Consider the following 13,022-nt stretch of genomic DNA (forward strand, 5'->3'; position numbering starts at 1 on the left):
AGTCACTTTAAAAAGTGAAAATTAAGTTGCTCAGTCGTGTCCAATTCTGCGACCCCGTGGACTGTAGCCTACCAGGCTCTTCCATCCATGGGATTTCCCAGGCAAGAGTACTGGAGTGGGTTGCCATTTCCTTCTCCAGGGGATCTTCCAACCCAGGGATCGAACCCAGGTCTCCCGCATTGCAGGCAGATGCTTTGCCATCTGAGCCGCCATCTGAGGAGCAGTCACTTTGACCAACCAGTAAACCGTATCTGCCACTTCTGCAGAAAACCCAATGTATGTGTGTTCACATCCCAGACCTGCATCCGCACAAAGGAGGTGGAGCTGAACATCCACACAGTGGACACCACGCAGCCCCAGAGGGAGAGCCTCCTTCTTGACAGCAAGGGCCTATCCACGGGAAAGCAGCAGAAATCCCAGCCATGGATCCGCATGGCCTGTGGGTGGGGAGGCATGGTTAGAGCAGAGGCTTGGGGGGGGCAGGCGGGGGGGAGGGGGGGTGGCCCCCAAGGACACTGGCGGTGCTGTGAAACCTGGTCTCAATCATGATGCTCCCAGGTTCTAGAAATGATAGGTGCATTTCTGCTTCAATAAAACTTGAGTATCCAGCTGCTGGCTAACAGCGTGCAGGAACACACTGCACACTGCCTCGGCTGTGGGCTTGCCTCCTCACGCCCACTCCCCACAGCTTCCTGCACACCCTGGGAGCTCCTCCACAGACACCCCCACCCCACGGCTGGGTGCTCATTGCCCTCAAGGTCGGACCCATCCTTTCTCCCATGGAGTCTGCCGTGGGCACGTGTGGCTGTCACACAGCTATGCCCGGTGAGCACTCGGGGAGCTACGGCCCAGGTCCTGCAGAGCAGGGCAGGGTGCGGGCTGGACTGGGAGCAGAAGGGGCTAACACTCGGCACAGTCTGTTCCTTGAGGCTTTTTCTCCATTCCTTCTGTGCCCTGACAGACAAGCAGGAGTCCCCAGGCGACACCTGCCTCGCAGGTCACGGGGACCACAGGAGTCCATACAGGATGGCAAAACCCTGACCCTTCGCTGCCACCAGAAAGCCTGTCTGGGGACCCCCCGGGTGGTCCAGAGGTTAAGACTCTGCGCTTCCAGTGGAGGGGGCGCAGGCTCAACCCCTGGACAGGGAACTAAGATCCGGCAGACCCCTGCCCCTGCCGCCCTTCTGGGCTTCAGCATCTGCACGTGGATCCTGAGAACCAGCACTCCTACAGTTGCCCAGCATTCAGAGGAGCAGGGAGTCTGAGGCCTCGTCCAAGACCTGCTCAAAAACCAAGCAGCACCAAGCCACACCCAGCTTCCACATGAGCTCATCTGCACCGCCCCCTCCTCCTGGACAGGAGCCAGGGCACAGGCCACAGACCGCCTTCACGGGTGGCCCTCCCTCAGGAAGGCTGTGAGTCTGGGATTCTGCAGACCAGCCTGGAGGGAACACTGGGGTCACGGGGTCCAGGGCACCAGCACATTAACAGGACACAAGGATGCAGGTCGACATCCTGTTTCCTGTTCACACTGGGTTGAGCAAAACTGGGAGTGCAGTTGCCCAGCAGCATCTCGGTTAGGACCACTCACACGGCCACTGTCACATTTGGTCTGCCCGCAGCTGAGGTCAGAACCCAGGGTCGTGGGGTCTCTCAGACAGGCACCAGCTTCTGTCCATGGACCCAGTGCTGAAAGCACTCTGCTGTCAAACACATCCTCCAGAGGAAGCTGGTGCTGTCGTCCACAGCCACCCAGACCACAGCAGCTCCTCCCTTGCTGGCCCCAGAGGGGGCCCAACACCAGCACCGGGCACAAGGAGGGCAGAGGGACAAGCAGAGCAGCCTGGGCAGGCAGGCAGGCGACACCCGGGTCTAACCCCGCACGGACGCGGGAGCTCACCTTTTTCCCGGGCTGCTTCTCCACCATGTCGCTGCTCAGGGAACGCTCTTCCTGCTGTGGGGTTCTAGAACACCCACCCTTGGGCATCGTTTCTCCTCACTGGGCCTTCATTCACGCCGCCATCGCTTCATCATCAACCGTCTGCTTCAAAACAGAGGACATGGGATTAAGGTTCGGTGACCCCACAGGAAACCCAGGCACCTCCAGTCAGCATCACACGATGCACTGGTGCAGTGACTTTTCTGAAGGGGTCCCCTCCCCTGTCAGGGTCCAGGACAGGGCTTCTCCTGAAGCACCACCCAGTGGTCAGCTCCGGCAGGGCACTGTCTACACCCCACGAAAGAGAACACAGCAGGGCCTTGGGGTTCACATGGGAGTCCAGCTACCAGGCAACTAGAGACCCCCCCCCTGCATCCCACGGAGTTGGTCAGTCCCACCCACCACCCTCCCCAGAAACCCAGCAGAGGCTCTGCCCGACTCGATGTCTCACTACCGTGTGCTGCTCCCTGACCGCCCGGCGCACACCAGCCTCTCTCTGCACCTGTTCCTGAGTCTCTTCTGCCTGCGGCCACACTGACCCAACCCAACCCGAGCCTGCCCGGCGTGGACAGTGCTGCACATCCCGTCCATCACATCCAGGCTGTTCACTGTGTTTGGCAGAAGGAACAGGGAAAGCATGTCTGCTCTGTCTTCCTGGCAGTGCCCTCCTCAGACCTCATCCTCACAGTCAGAGAGAGCATGTCACACCAACCAGATCACACCCCCAGGGCCTGCCGTGCTGGACGAGGGTCTCTGCACACAGCTCACCAGAATTAGAATCAGCCTCTACTCTGAACAGCTTTGCAGACATACTGTTCGGAAGCATCTGGAGTGGGAGCTCCAACCTGCCCTTCGCCAGCCTCCCAAGAACCTGTCTTCTTTCTCCATGTCAACTGATACGAGTTCACAAAGGACCCCTGGCATGTAGCTGGCTGACACAATCTAGTGGCACAGCACCGCACGGGGGCCCAGGTTTGCCTCCGCACATCCCAGGGCTGAGGCCGGAAATGACATTTCCTGTCTATAATTGAAACTGGGAATTCCAAGCTTTCTTCCATTTTCCTACTACAAAACTGGACCATCTCAGCCTAAATTGTGGCATCTCAGAACCTGACTCAGGACAGCGGCTGAAGTTCCATACTACCTGGGAACTCATCAGTAATGTTTCCATAAAAACTTAAAAGATTATGCAGAAGATAAATTTTAAAAAAACCGACTGCCTAGTCTCAAGATGAAGATGAGAAAAATTGAGCCGAGGAGCCCTGGGACACTCACCCCTCTTGCTCCAAGACATGGGCACCTCTGAGTGTGTATGGCCACCTCAGAGATCCGTGCGTTCTGGACCCTGATCTCATGGTGTCCAGACCAGGAGGGCATGCAGAGGGCCAGTCCACACTTTCAAAACTCGTCTTAGTACATGCCCTGTGGATCTGAGCTGCACAAAGCCAGGCCACTCTTCATTAATCTTGTTTCCTTTTGTAAAATAGTTACTTTTCAGTAAAGGTCTACTGTGGCGAACCCTCAGGCATGTGAGGATTCAGGCCCAGCCGCTGAGCACCTGTGTAGTGACCCCGGGCACAGGGAGGAGCAGGAGGACTTGCTGTCGGGAGCACGGTCAGGAAACCCCCAGTGTCCCCTGTGCAGAAGCCCACGTCGGCAGGAGTAAAGTAGGGAAAAATCTTGTAGAAAGAAAGAAAGGAACCCTGCTAATAAACCTAACAAGGAAAGTAGAGAACCTCACGTTCCATAAATAAATATTAATTTAAAAAATTAATGTCACAGTTTTAAAGAGCTGAAGAACAGTGCTGACACAGCCTGACGCTGACACGGACCCCCCACAGGCTGAGCCTGTGTGCAGGTGAGCTGCATTCCCACTGAGGACTGTGCCGCCGGCAGAGTCCACGTGCAGAAACGACAGTGATCCCCACCCTGCCCCCCACAGAACCCACAGACCAGCACGAACAGGCCACTGGACAACAGACAGAGAACGTCTCCGCAGCCTCAAGATAAGAAGACACCTGCACAGCCAGAACACTGACCATGATGGCCAAGTCTGCAAATTCTGACACCTGGAAAGCAGCACATTTTGTTCATTAAAGGTCACCGTCCCACAGGAGAAGATGGAGCTTCCTACATACACACCTGCCAGCAAGCCCTTTAAGCAGCCTCTGCAGAGAGCACCCACAAACCGGCAAGCCAGAGAGTGGACGTCCACTGCAGACATGGACACGAGACTTAAATAGGCCCTTCACAAGAGAAGAAATCCAGATGAGAAATTCAAACAAAAACCAAAACAAGATACAGAGCATCAGCAAGAACGCAGAGCAGAGGAACCGACGGCCTGAGGGCGCGCAGGCAGAGCCACGCACACGGGCCCACACACGGGCCCAGGCGGCCCCAGGGGCAGCTGAGTCACACAGGTCCAACCACGCCACAAGTCACAGGGAAAAAGGGCACACTGTCTGTCTGCCTAACTGAGGCGACAGGACGACCAACACATCAAGTGGTGATCGCCGTAAAAGTGTGGACGGGAGTCACGCCCGAGAGTGTGACAGGAGTTTAGTACACAAAGGCCACACCCATGTGCACTTTGTGAGAATGACATTCTACATTTTTATCAATACTTGGCAGACGTTTAGATGTTATGTTACATTTCACAGTAATAAAGTTTAAAATGCTGGTTATGGACAGACTGCACCCTAGGAGGTTATTAGAAAGTCGGGGGCTGGTTGCCAGGCTCTGTTCCAGGACCATCTCCCTTTTGGGGGCCCCATGCCTCGTACAGAAAGGCAGGTCACTGGACACGGGGCAGCAGCTCCGGGCTCCCCGGCTGCAGGGAGACCCTCCCCTTGCACAGAGCACACGACAAGCACTGTAACTGTGGCCAGAATGGGAACGAAAACCTCATCAATTAAAGGTGAACACACAGCTAGGAAGATGGGGGTGAAGGGGCTGGAAACACAGGAGGAAAAACAGCCATCTTACACAGAAAGGACAAAGATGCACAGGAAATGCAGGAGAAGACAGGGACAGGCTGGCCTGAGAACTCAGGTGACCAAGAGCACAGGGGGCAAGTCCACACACCTCCACAGCTGATCCACAGAGAAAGAAAGGGAGAGAGATGACCAAGAGACAAAAGCACAAGCCAGAGGAAGACCAGACCGAAGACCCAGAGGAGGACAGCTCTGGGGAGAGACAGGACAGTGACCCTGCGACCCTGCAGCAGGACCCCGGGCGACCCTGCAGCACTGCCAAAAGCTGGGGACACAAAGCCCACCCACTAGGCGGCTGCAGGACAAATGGGGAGAAGAGCCAGCACCAGGTCTAGAGTGACCCCCGCAGGGTCACCACGTGGAGGCGGTGACCGGAGAGGTTGGGCAGCAACGCTGATGTTAGAAACCTCCAAACCTGGTCCAGTGCTTGAAAACTAATCAACACAACCCACCACATCAACAGGTCAGGGAAGAAGAATCCTAACGACTGATGCAGAAAAGTATCTGGCATTCAAAGACCCTCGGCACCACAGGGTCCAGGAACCCCTCAGAGAGGAGGGGAGTGGACAGCACCATCAGCCAGCATCGCCCTGACAGTGAGACACAGGACACGCCTCCCTCCCACTCCTGCTTCTGGACATCGTCCTTGAAGCACCAGTCAGCGAATGAGGAAGAAAAGGGGGAAAAGAGACAAACGGATTGGGACAGAAAAATAAAACATTCTACCTGATAATGACATGACTGTCTATCTAAAAAATTGCAAGGAATCAACCAAAAACTCCTAGATACAGTGAGCTCAAAGAGGTTGCAAAATAGCAGATCAACACACAAAAATCCACCCTATGTCTACAAATTAGCAAGAACATGTAAAAACAACAAAAACACAGTATCATTAACAAGTGCTCCAAATAATAATGGAATACTCACGTATACATCTTAAAAAAAAAAACAAAAGAAACTATAAAAACCTGTACAAATTTTAGGAAAAACAGTAGGAGAAATCTTCGAGACCTCAGGTAGGCAGCATTCTTAGACATGACACCAGCAGTGCCATTCATTCAAAAAGGGAAACACTGGTCCTCTGCATCTCAACCAAACTGAAAGCCGCTCAGTGAAGACCTGATTAACAGGATGAAGAGACAAAGTGCACACCACAAGTCAGAAAAACGAAAAACATCCAAACAGAAAATGGACAAAAGACACAAGCAGACTTTTCACCAAAGGAGAAACATGAGCATGAGAGGGACTCTGGGGCAGTGCCCTGAGATGCAGTTCACCTCCTGCGGGCTTCCTGACCATACTTAGTCCCACTATTGCTTCAGCATGTTCAACAGTCATGTTTTAGAAAGTGGAATAACACACAACACAGAGTACCAGGAGGCATCACACTCACATCTCATGAAAGTCACCTGTGAACATGTTTCCAGGGTATGTTAAGGGCAAAGACAGAAACAGACTGTTTTCCTCACAATGAGAAGCTGTCAGGACACTTCAGAAACACTGGCCTAAGTGGGTAAGGACAGAAATCTGTTGCTTTTCTATACACTAATAATGAACTGTCAGAAAGAAAAAAATCCCATTTTGAATGGCAGGAAAGAATAAAATACCTAGGAATACACTTATCTACAGAGATGAAAGATCTACACTGTAAAAACTACAAAACATTGATGAAGGAAATGTGAAGGTGATATTAAAAAATGGAAAGATATCTTGTGCTCTTTAGTTGGACAAACTAATACTGTTAAGATGACCAGATTACCCAAAGAAATCTACCAATTTAACACAATCTCTATCATAATATCTATGACATTTTCCACAGAACTAAAACAAATAACCCTAAAATTTACACAGAACCACAAATTTTGCCAAATTGCCAAAGCAGTCTTTTTTTTAAAGGCTGCTTTGTGTGGCCTGCAGGAGCATGGTTCTCCAACCAGGGATCACACGTGTGCCCCTTGTCTCGGGAGCACAGAATCTTAACCACTGGATGGTGAGGGAGTTACTGCCAAACCAGCCCTAAGGGGAAGGAACAAAGCTGGAGGAATCATGCTCCCTGACTTGAGACTAGACTATAGAGCTCCGAAAGTCAGAACAGTATGGTGCTGACAGACAGACATTTAGGTCACAGATCAATGTAACAGGACAGAGACCCAAAAAACCTATGGCAAATCAATCTATGACGAAGAATATACATGGAGAAAAGACAGTCTCTTCAATAAGTGGTCCTGGGAAAACTGGTAAAAGATTAAAGATTAGAACATTTCCCCACACCATATACAAAAATAAATTAAAATGGATTAAACACCTAAATGTAAGACTGCAAACCATACAACTCCTAGAAGAAAACACAGGCAGAACTTTCTCTGACGTAAGTCGTAGCAATGTTTTTTTGGATCCATCTCTAAAGGCAAAAGAAATAAAAGCAAAAATAAAGGGTATCTTCAGAAAACTAAGATCATGGCATCTGGTCCCATCACCTCAGGGGAAATAGATGGGGAGACAGTGGAAACAGTGTCAGACTTTATTTTTTTGGGCTCCAAAATCACTGCAGATGGTGACTGCAGCCAAGAAATTAAAAGATGCTTACTTCTTGGAAAATTATGACCAACCTAGATAGCATATTAAAAAGCAGAGACATTACTTTGCCAACAAAGGTCCGTCTAGTCAAAGGCTATGGTTTTTTCAGTGGTCATGTATGGATGAGAGAGTTGGACTGTGAAGAAAGCTGAGCGCCCAGAAATTGATGCTTTTGAACTATGGTGTTGGAGAACACTCTTTAGAGTCCCTTGGACTGCAAGGAGATCCAACCAGTCCATCCCGAAGGAGCTAAGTCCTGGGTGTTCACTGGAAGGACTGATGCTGAAGCTGAAACTCCAATACTTTGGCCACCTCATGCAAAGAGTTGACTCATTGGAAAAGACCCTGATGCTGGGAGGGATTGGGGGAAGGAGGAGAAGGGGACAACAGAGGATGAGATGGCTGGATGGCATCACTGACTCGATGGGCATGAGTTTGAGTAAACTCCGGGAGTTTGTGATGGACAGGGAGGCCTGGCGTGCTGCAATTCATGGGGTCGCAAAGAGTCAGACACGACAGAGCAACTGAACTGAACTGAAGTAAATTTTAAACTTTTGCACAACAAAAGAAATCATAAAAAGGACAACTTACTGAGTGGAAGAAAACACCTGCAGATGATATAACCAAAAGGGGTTAATATCCAAATGATATAAACATGAATCTCCTGGCAGTCCAGTGGTTAGGACTCCACACTTGCACTGCTAAGGGAATAGGTTCAGTCCCTGGTCGAGGAATTAAGATCCCACAAGCCTCATACTGTGGCCATATGTGTGTGTGTATATATATATAGATATATGTATATTACATGTAAATATATATACAACATATAAAGAATTTAGACACTGAAAACATTTTAAAAAAAAATCGGAAAATGGGCAAGAGACCTGAATAGACACTCTTCCAAAGAAGACACACAGACGACCAACAGGCACATGAGAAGATGCTTCACGCTGCTAATGATGAGAGAATGTAAATGAAAACCACAGTGTGGTATCACTTCACACTGTTCAGAATGGCCGTCATTAAAGCATACAAATAACAAACACTGGAGAGAATGTGGAGAAAGAGAGCCCTCCTGCACTGTTGGTGGGAATGTGGACTGGTGTGGCCACGGTGGAGAATAGTATGAGGTTCCTTAAAAAACTAAAGACAGAACTATCATATGACCCAGCAATTCCACTCTGGAATATGTCTGGGAAAAAAACAAAAATACTAATTCAAGATGATACATGCACCCCAATGTTCACAGCAGCACTAGTCAGAATAGCCAAGACTTAGAAAACAACCTAAATGGCCATCTACAGATGAATGGATAAAGAAGATGTGATGTGTATACACGCACACGCACACACACAATGGACTATTACTCAGCCATAAAAAATGAAATTTTGCAGCAACATAGATGGATTTGGAGAGCATTACGCTAAGCCCAGTAGGTCAGACAGGCAAAGACACACACTGCATGGTAACACTTCTGTATGGAATCTAAAACATACAACAGACTGGTGACTAGACTCAAAGATGTCAAGGACAAACCAGCGGTCGGTCACCAGCAAGCAGATGTAAGGCAGAGGGGCAGGAGAGAGGTGTGGACTTAACAGATACAAACTCCTGTGTATAATAGAAATAAGCTGCAAGGATACACTCCATAGCACAGGGAATTATAGACAGTATGTTACAGTAACTGTATTGGAGTCTAATCTATAAAAACACTGAATCACTATCTTGTATACCTGAAACATACATAACAATATGGCAAATCAAGTACACTTCAATGAAGGAAAACAAAGAACCTTAGTTTTGTGACTGGGCAGGAGGGTCTGTGCTGGAGACCCCAGGACCCAGTGACCTCACGGCGGCTTACCCAGGCCCCCAGCCACCCCAGGTTGTCACATGCAGACTGTGGGCAGCAAGACCCAAGTCAGTGGGAGGCTGGACACTGCCTCTGCTGTGATCACTATATCACAACAGGGACATGCTCCACCCCCCCCCCCCCATGACACCCTTGGGTAGATCTTTCATCAGTTTCTAAATTAAGACGTGATGGCAGCTTCACAGGAAACTCGACACTCTTCCAGCCAGTTGGTTTGAAAAGGCCTTAATTGTGACTTTGACGATGGGTTTCCAGCCACGTGACCAGGCAGCCAGGTGGCTTGAGGACTCAGCACCACGATCCTCAAGCGTGGGCAAGGCCCCGGGTCGAGATGAAGACACTGCCTCCACCAACCTAGAGCAGCCTGAACACACACACACACACACACACACACACACCCCTTACAGTCTGGGCCACCAGCCCGGTGTGAAAGCGCTAACACGTCCCCTGTCCTGGCACTTTCCCACAAGGCTCAGATAACAGCCATCACCACTGTGGGAACCAGGCTCCCAGGAGCCCCGAGGCACCTGGCCTACACAAGGTGCCTTCTGAGGAAGAGGAGGGGCTGCCTGCCCAGAGCTGGGGCCTCAGGGGGCCCTCCCACTCTGCATGGCCCTTAATACCTCCCTGTGCCCCCAGGATGGCCTACGCCGCTGGACAAACCAAAGGACAGCTGACAGAAGAGTTCTGTACAAGCCTAACATCCTGGACATAAAGGGACGTCTCCCCAGTCAGGAAACTAGGCAGAGGGACTGACACAGGGCAGAGCACCGAGGCGGGAGGCGCTGGCCCAGCCGCGTGTGGCCGGCGCGTGGGGACCACAGCTGCCCGCTGCCGATGGGGGTGCCATCCGGGCAAGCCCAAGAGGACAACGTGCTGTCTGCCCCTCCTCCTCCGGGGGACCCAGCGCCCACGCACAGGTGACCGAGCAGGGGTCTCTCCGGGGGTCTGGTCCTACAGCCCACGCGCCCCACTGAGGGGGGGGTGCATTCCCGTAGCGCGTCCTCACTGAGGACACGCGTCACCCAGTCCCCCACTCTTCTAGAATTGCTTTTTAAAAAGGCCGTTCACGTCAGCCTGCTGGGCCATGTGCTCTGACAGTGCGCTCGCCCCGTGTGGCCGGCAGCGCCTCAGCTGGTTGTCTGCTAGGCCTGTGTGAACTTGGGAGAATTTTAGGGGAAGACTGCAGGTTGGCCTCTGGGCAAGTCTGGGAGGGTGCCTTGCTTTTTGGTAGCCTTTTTCTACAAAACACTTTGTGTTTTAGGAAGCAGAATGTACCTGGATGCAGTGTTTCCAGCACAGGTAGGTCCCGTCCAGGCTGCTGTGAGTCTGGCAGCAGTGACCCTTCTGACAGAAGGCTGGGCCAGGGTGGCCTTGGCCCCGGGAAAACCTCAGCAGCACATGACAGGGGCAGCAGCCTCAGCGGTGCCCAGCTTGGACAGGTGGACGTGCAGGGCTGCAGGCGTGTCATCGTGGGGCCCAGCGGAGGACGCGTCAGGGGGGTGCTCACACCTGTCCGGTGACATCGTGAGAGATGGTGATGCTGCTGCACTAGGAGGCACTCACAGCTGCATTTCGCGTGTCTCACGGCAGAGGAGCCTTGGAGACCAGTTCACTGGGTCTGGGCTCCCGCTGCAGGCTGAGAACAAAAGCAAGAGGAGGAAGCTTCTTGGCAGGTTTGTCCATGTCACAGGACAGACATGAGCACCCACCTTGCAGTGGGCAGTGCCCCTAGACGCGTCCTCCGCTGGGCCCCATGATGACACCCCTGTACCCTGCACGTCTGTTTGTCCAAGCCAGGCACTGTCAAGGCCACTGCCCCCGTCACGTGCGGCTGAGGTTTTCCTGGGACCAAGGCCACCCTGGCCCAGCCATCTGTCAGACAGGACACTGCTGCCAGACTCATGGTAGCCTGGAAGGGACCTATCTGTGCTGGAAACACTGTGTCCACATACACTCTGCTTCCTAAAACAGAAAGCTTTTTGTAGAAATAGAAAAAGGCTACCAAAAAAAACGATCATCTCTGCTTTCCTTACATTTAAATAATCGGCTGGTAATTTCCCTCTTTTAATAGGAAGGTTTGCCAGGGGGATACATGGAACAAAACAAGCCTAATGAGTTAACAGATAAATCATCCAGAAATAAACCCATAATGAAGCTGCCTCTTTTGCCCCAAAAGTCACCATCAGCCAGCCTTGGGGATGAGGGACCAGGGAGGGACGCAGTGTCCTCAGCTCCCGATGTGTCACCGTGGAACTTGAGCAAGGAGACATCGGCTGACCTCTCAGAGCAACTGCACTGGCCGGGACCTTCTAGACACAGGTCTAGCACCACAGACAGGAGCTGTACGTGCACACCCCAGCCTCAAGCCCTGCTCGTAGTGACCCTGTGCCTTTGTGACACTGGGGGCGTGGCCTATGCCTCCCCCAAGGGCCTGGGGACGGTTCCCGGGCACTGGCACCACTCACTCAGAGCAGAACATGCGCTGACCATGGCAGACGCTCGCCCAGATTCATCTCCTCCCTGGAGAGCCGGCTTTGGCAAAACCCAAGAGAAAGCCACTCCTGGGTGGGGCAGCTGAGTTCCCAGAGAAAGAGAGTGATTGTCCCTCAGTGAGAGGGCACTGGGAATGCAGGGAAAGTGCATTAGCCCCAACAGCCCACTTTCTGTGGGAGAGGGGCCACGTGCACGACGGCTGCAAACTGCAAACAAAGCGTGTCCACAACTCAGTGAGCGGCTGGGAGCACCCGGCACATGGAGCATCCACAGTGGACCCTGCAGGTCACGAAGAGCTGTCTCGACGGGTTGAGTCCCAGGTGAGCACACTTATGCTGCACACCTAAAACTTGTGTGTTTACAAGAGAAGAGCTCCACATTTCCCTCCAGGAGACACTGGAAGGGGCTGAATGGCAGACCCAAAGGTCTCTCCACCCGGCACTTGTAAGCGCAACCTGACTGGGCAAGAGGGAACCAAGTGAGGGTCTCAAGGGCTCTGAGCAGACCCTCCCCCCAGCACAGGTGTCCTGGTGAGAGAAAGGGGATGGTGCTGTGGCCACAACCCAGGGATCTGGGGATGGCCGGGGCCTCTGCCAGGCTTGGCGAGGGGCGTCCCACCAGCACCCCCACCCTGAAGAACTGAGGACGTGCTTGTGCCGCCCCTGCTGCCTGCTGCCTGGTGCCTTACTGTGGCCCTAGGGACTGACACAATATCTGTGCAAGAGCAACCGGCCGGCCGCTCACTCCCCAGGCTTCTCCCCGCGTCCTGGCACTGCGGCCCCTCAGACCCCTGGCTTCAGGGTCACCTCCACCTGAAGAAGGCCCCAGGCCTGGCTCTCTGGCTGCTCCCCTCGCCCAGGGAAAGGGACTCTGACCGTGGCTAGTCCGAGCCAGGGAGTGGTCATCACAGAACCTGGGGTTTGTTCACAGCAAATTAACAACATTCTCAGTTTAGCCCAAAGCTTCAAGAAGCTGGTCATTTGAAAAGACCCTGATGCTGGGAATGATTGAAGGCAGGAGGAAAAGGGGGCGACAGAGGATGAGATGATTGGATGGCATCACCGACTCAATGGACATGAGTTTGAGTAAACTCGGGGAGTTGGTGAAGGACAGGGAAGCCCGGCATGCTGCAGTCCATGGGGTC

The 13,022-nt window shown here is 52.5% G+C and overlaps 1 protein-coding gene across 5 annotated transcripts in view; it reads right to left on the reverse strand.

Annotated features, from left to right (window-relative positions):
- ANKRD11 (ankyrin repeat domain containing 11) overlaps window positions 1-13,022 on the reverse strand; it is a 119,413-nt gene that overhangs the window by 25,323 nt on the left and 81,068 nt on the right. For 3 of the 5 annotated variants that reach the window (XM_061138372.1, XM_061138377.1, XM_061138375.1), the window contains exon 3: window positions 1,901-2,041. In XM_061138372.1, the coding sequence (XP_060994355.1) occupies window positions 1,901-1,987 (87 nt within the window). In that variant the 5' untranslated portion in view covers window positions 1,988-2,041. Of the gene's footprint in view, window positions 1-1,900; window positions 2,045-10,660; window positions 11,000-13,022 lie in introns of those variants that run through there. The other 2 variants (XM_061138374.1, XM_061138373.1) reach the window with 2 other exon arrangements.

The sequence above is a fragment of the Dama dama genome, chromosome 4 (genome assembly GCF_033118175.1).
Source record: "Dama dama isolate Ldn47 chromosome 4, ASM3311817v1, whole genome shotgun sequence".
Taxonomy (NCBI): domain Eukaryota; kingdom Metazoa; phylum Chordata; class Mammalia; order Artiodactyla; family Cervidae; genus Dama; species Dama dama.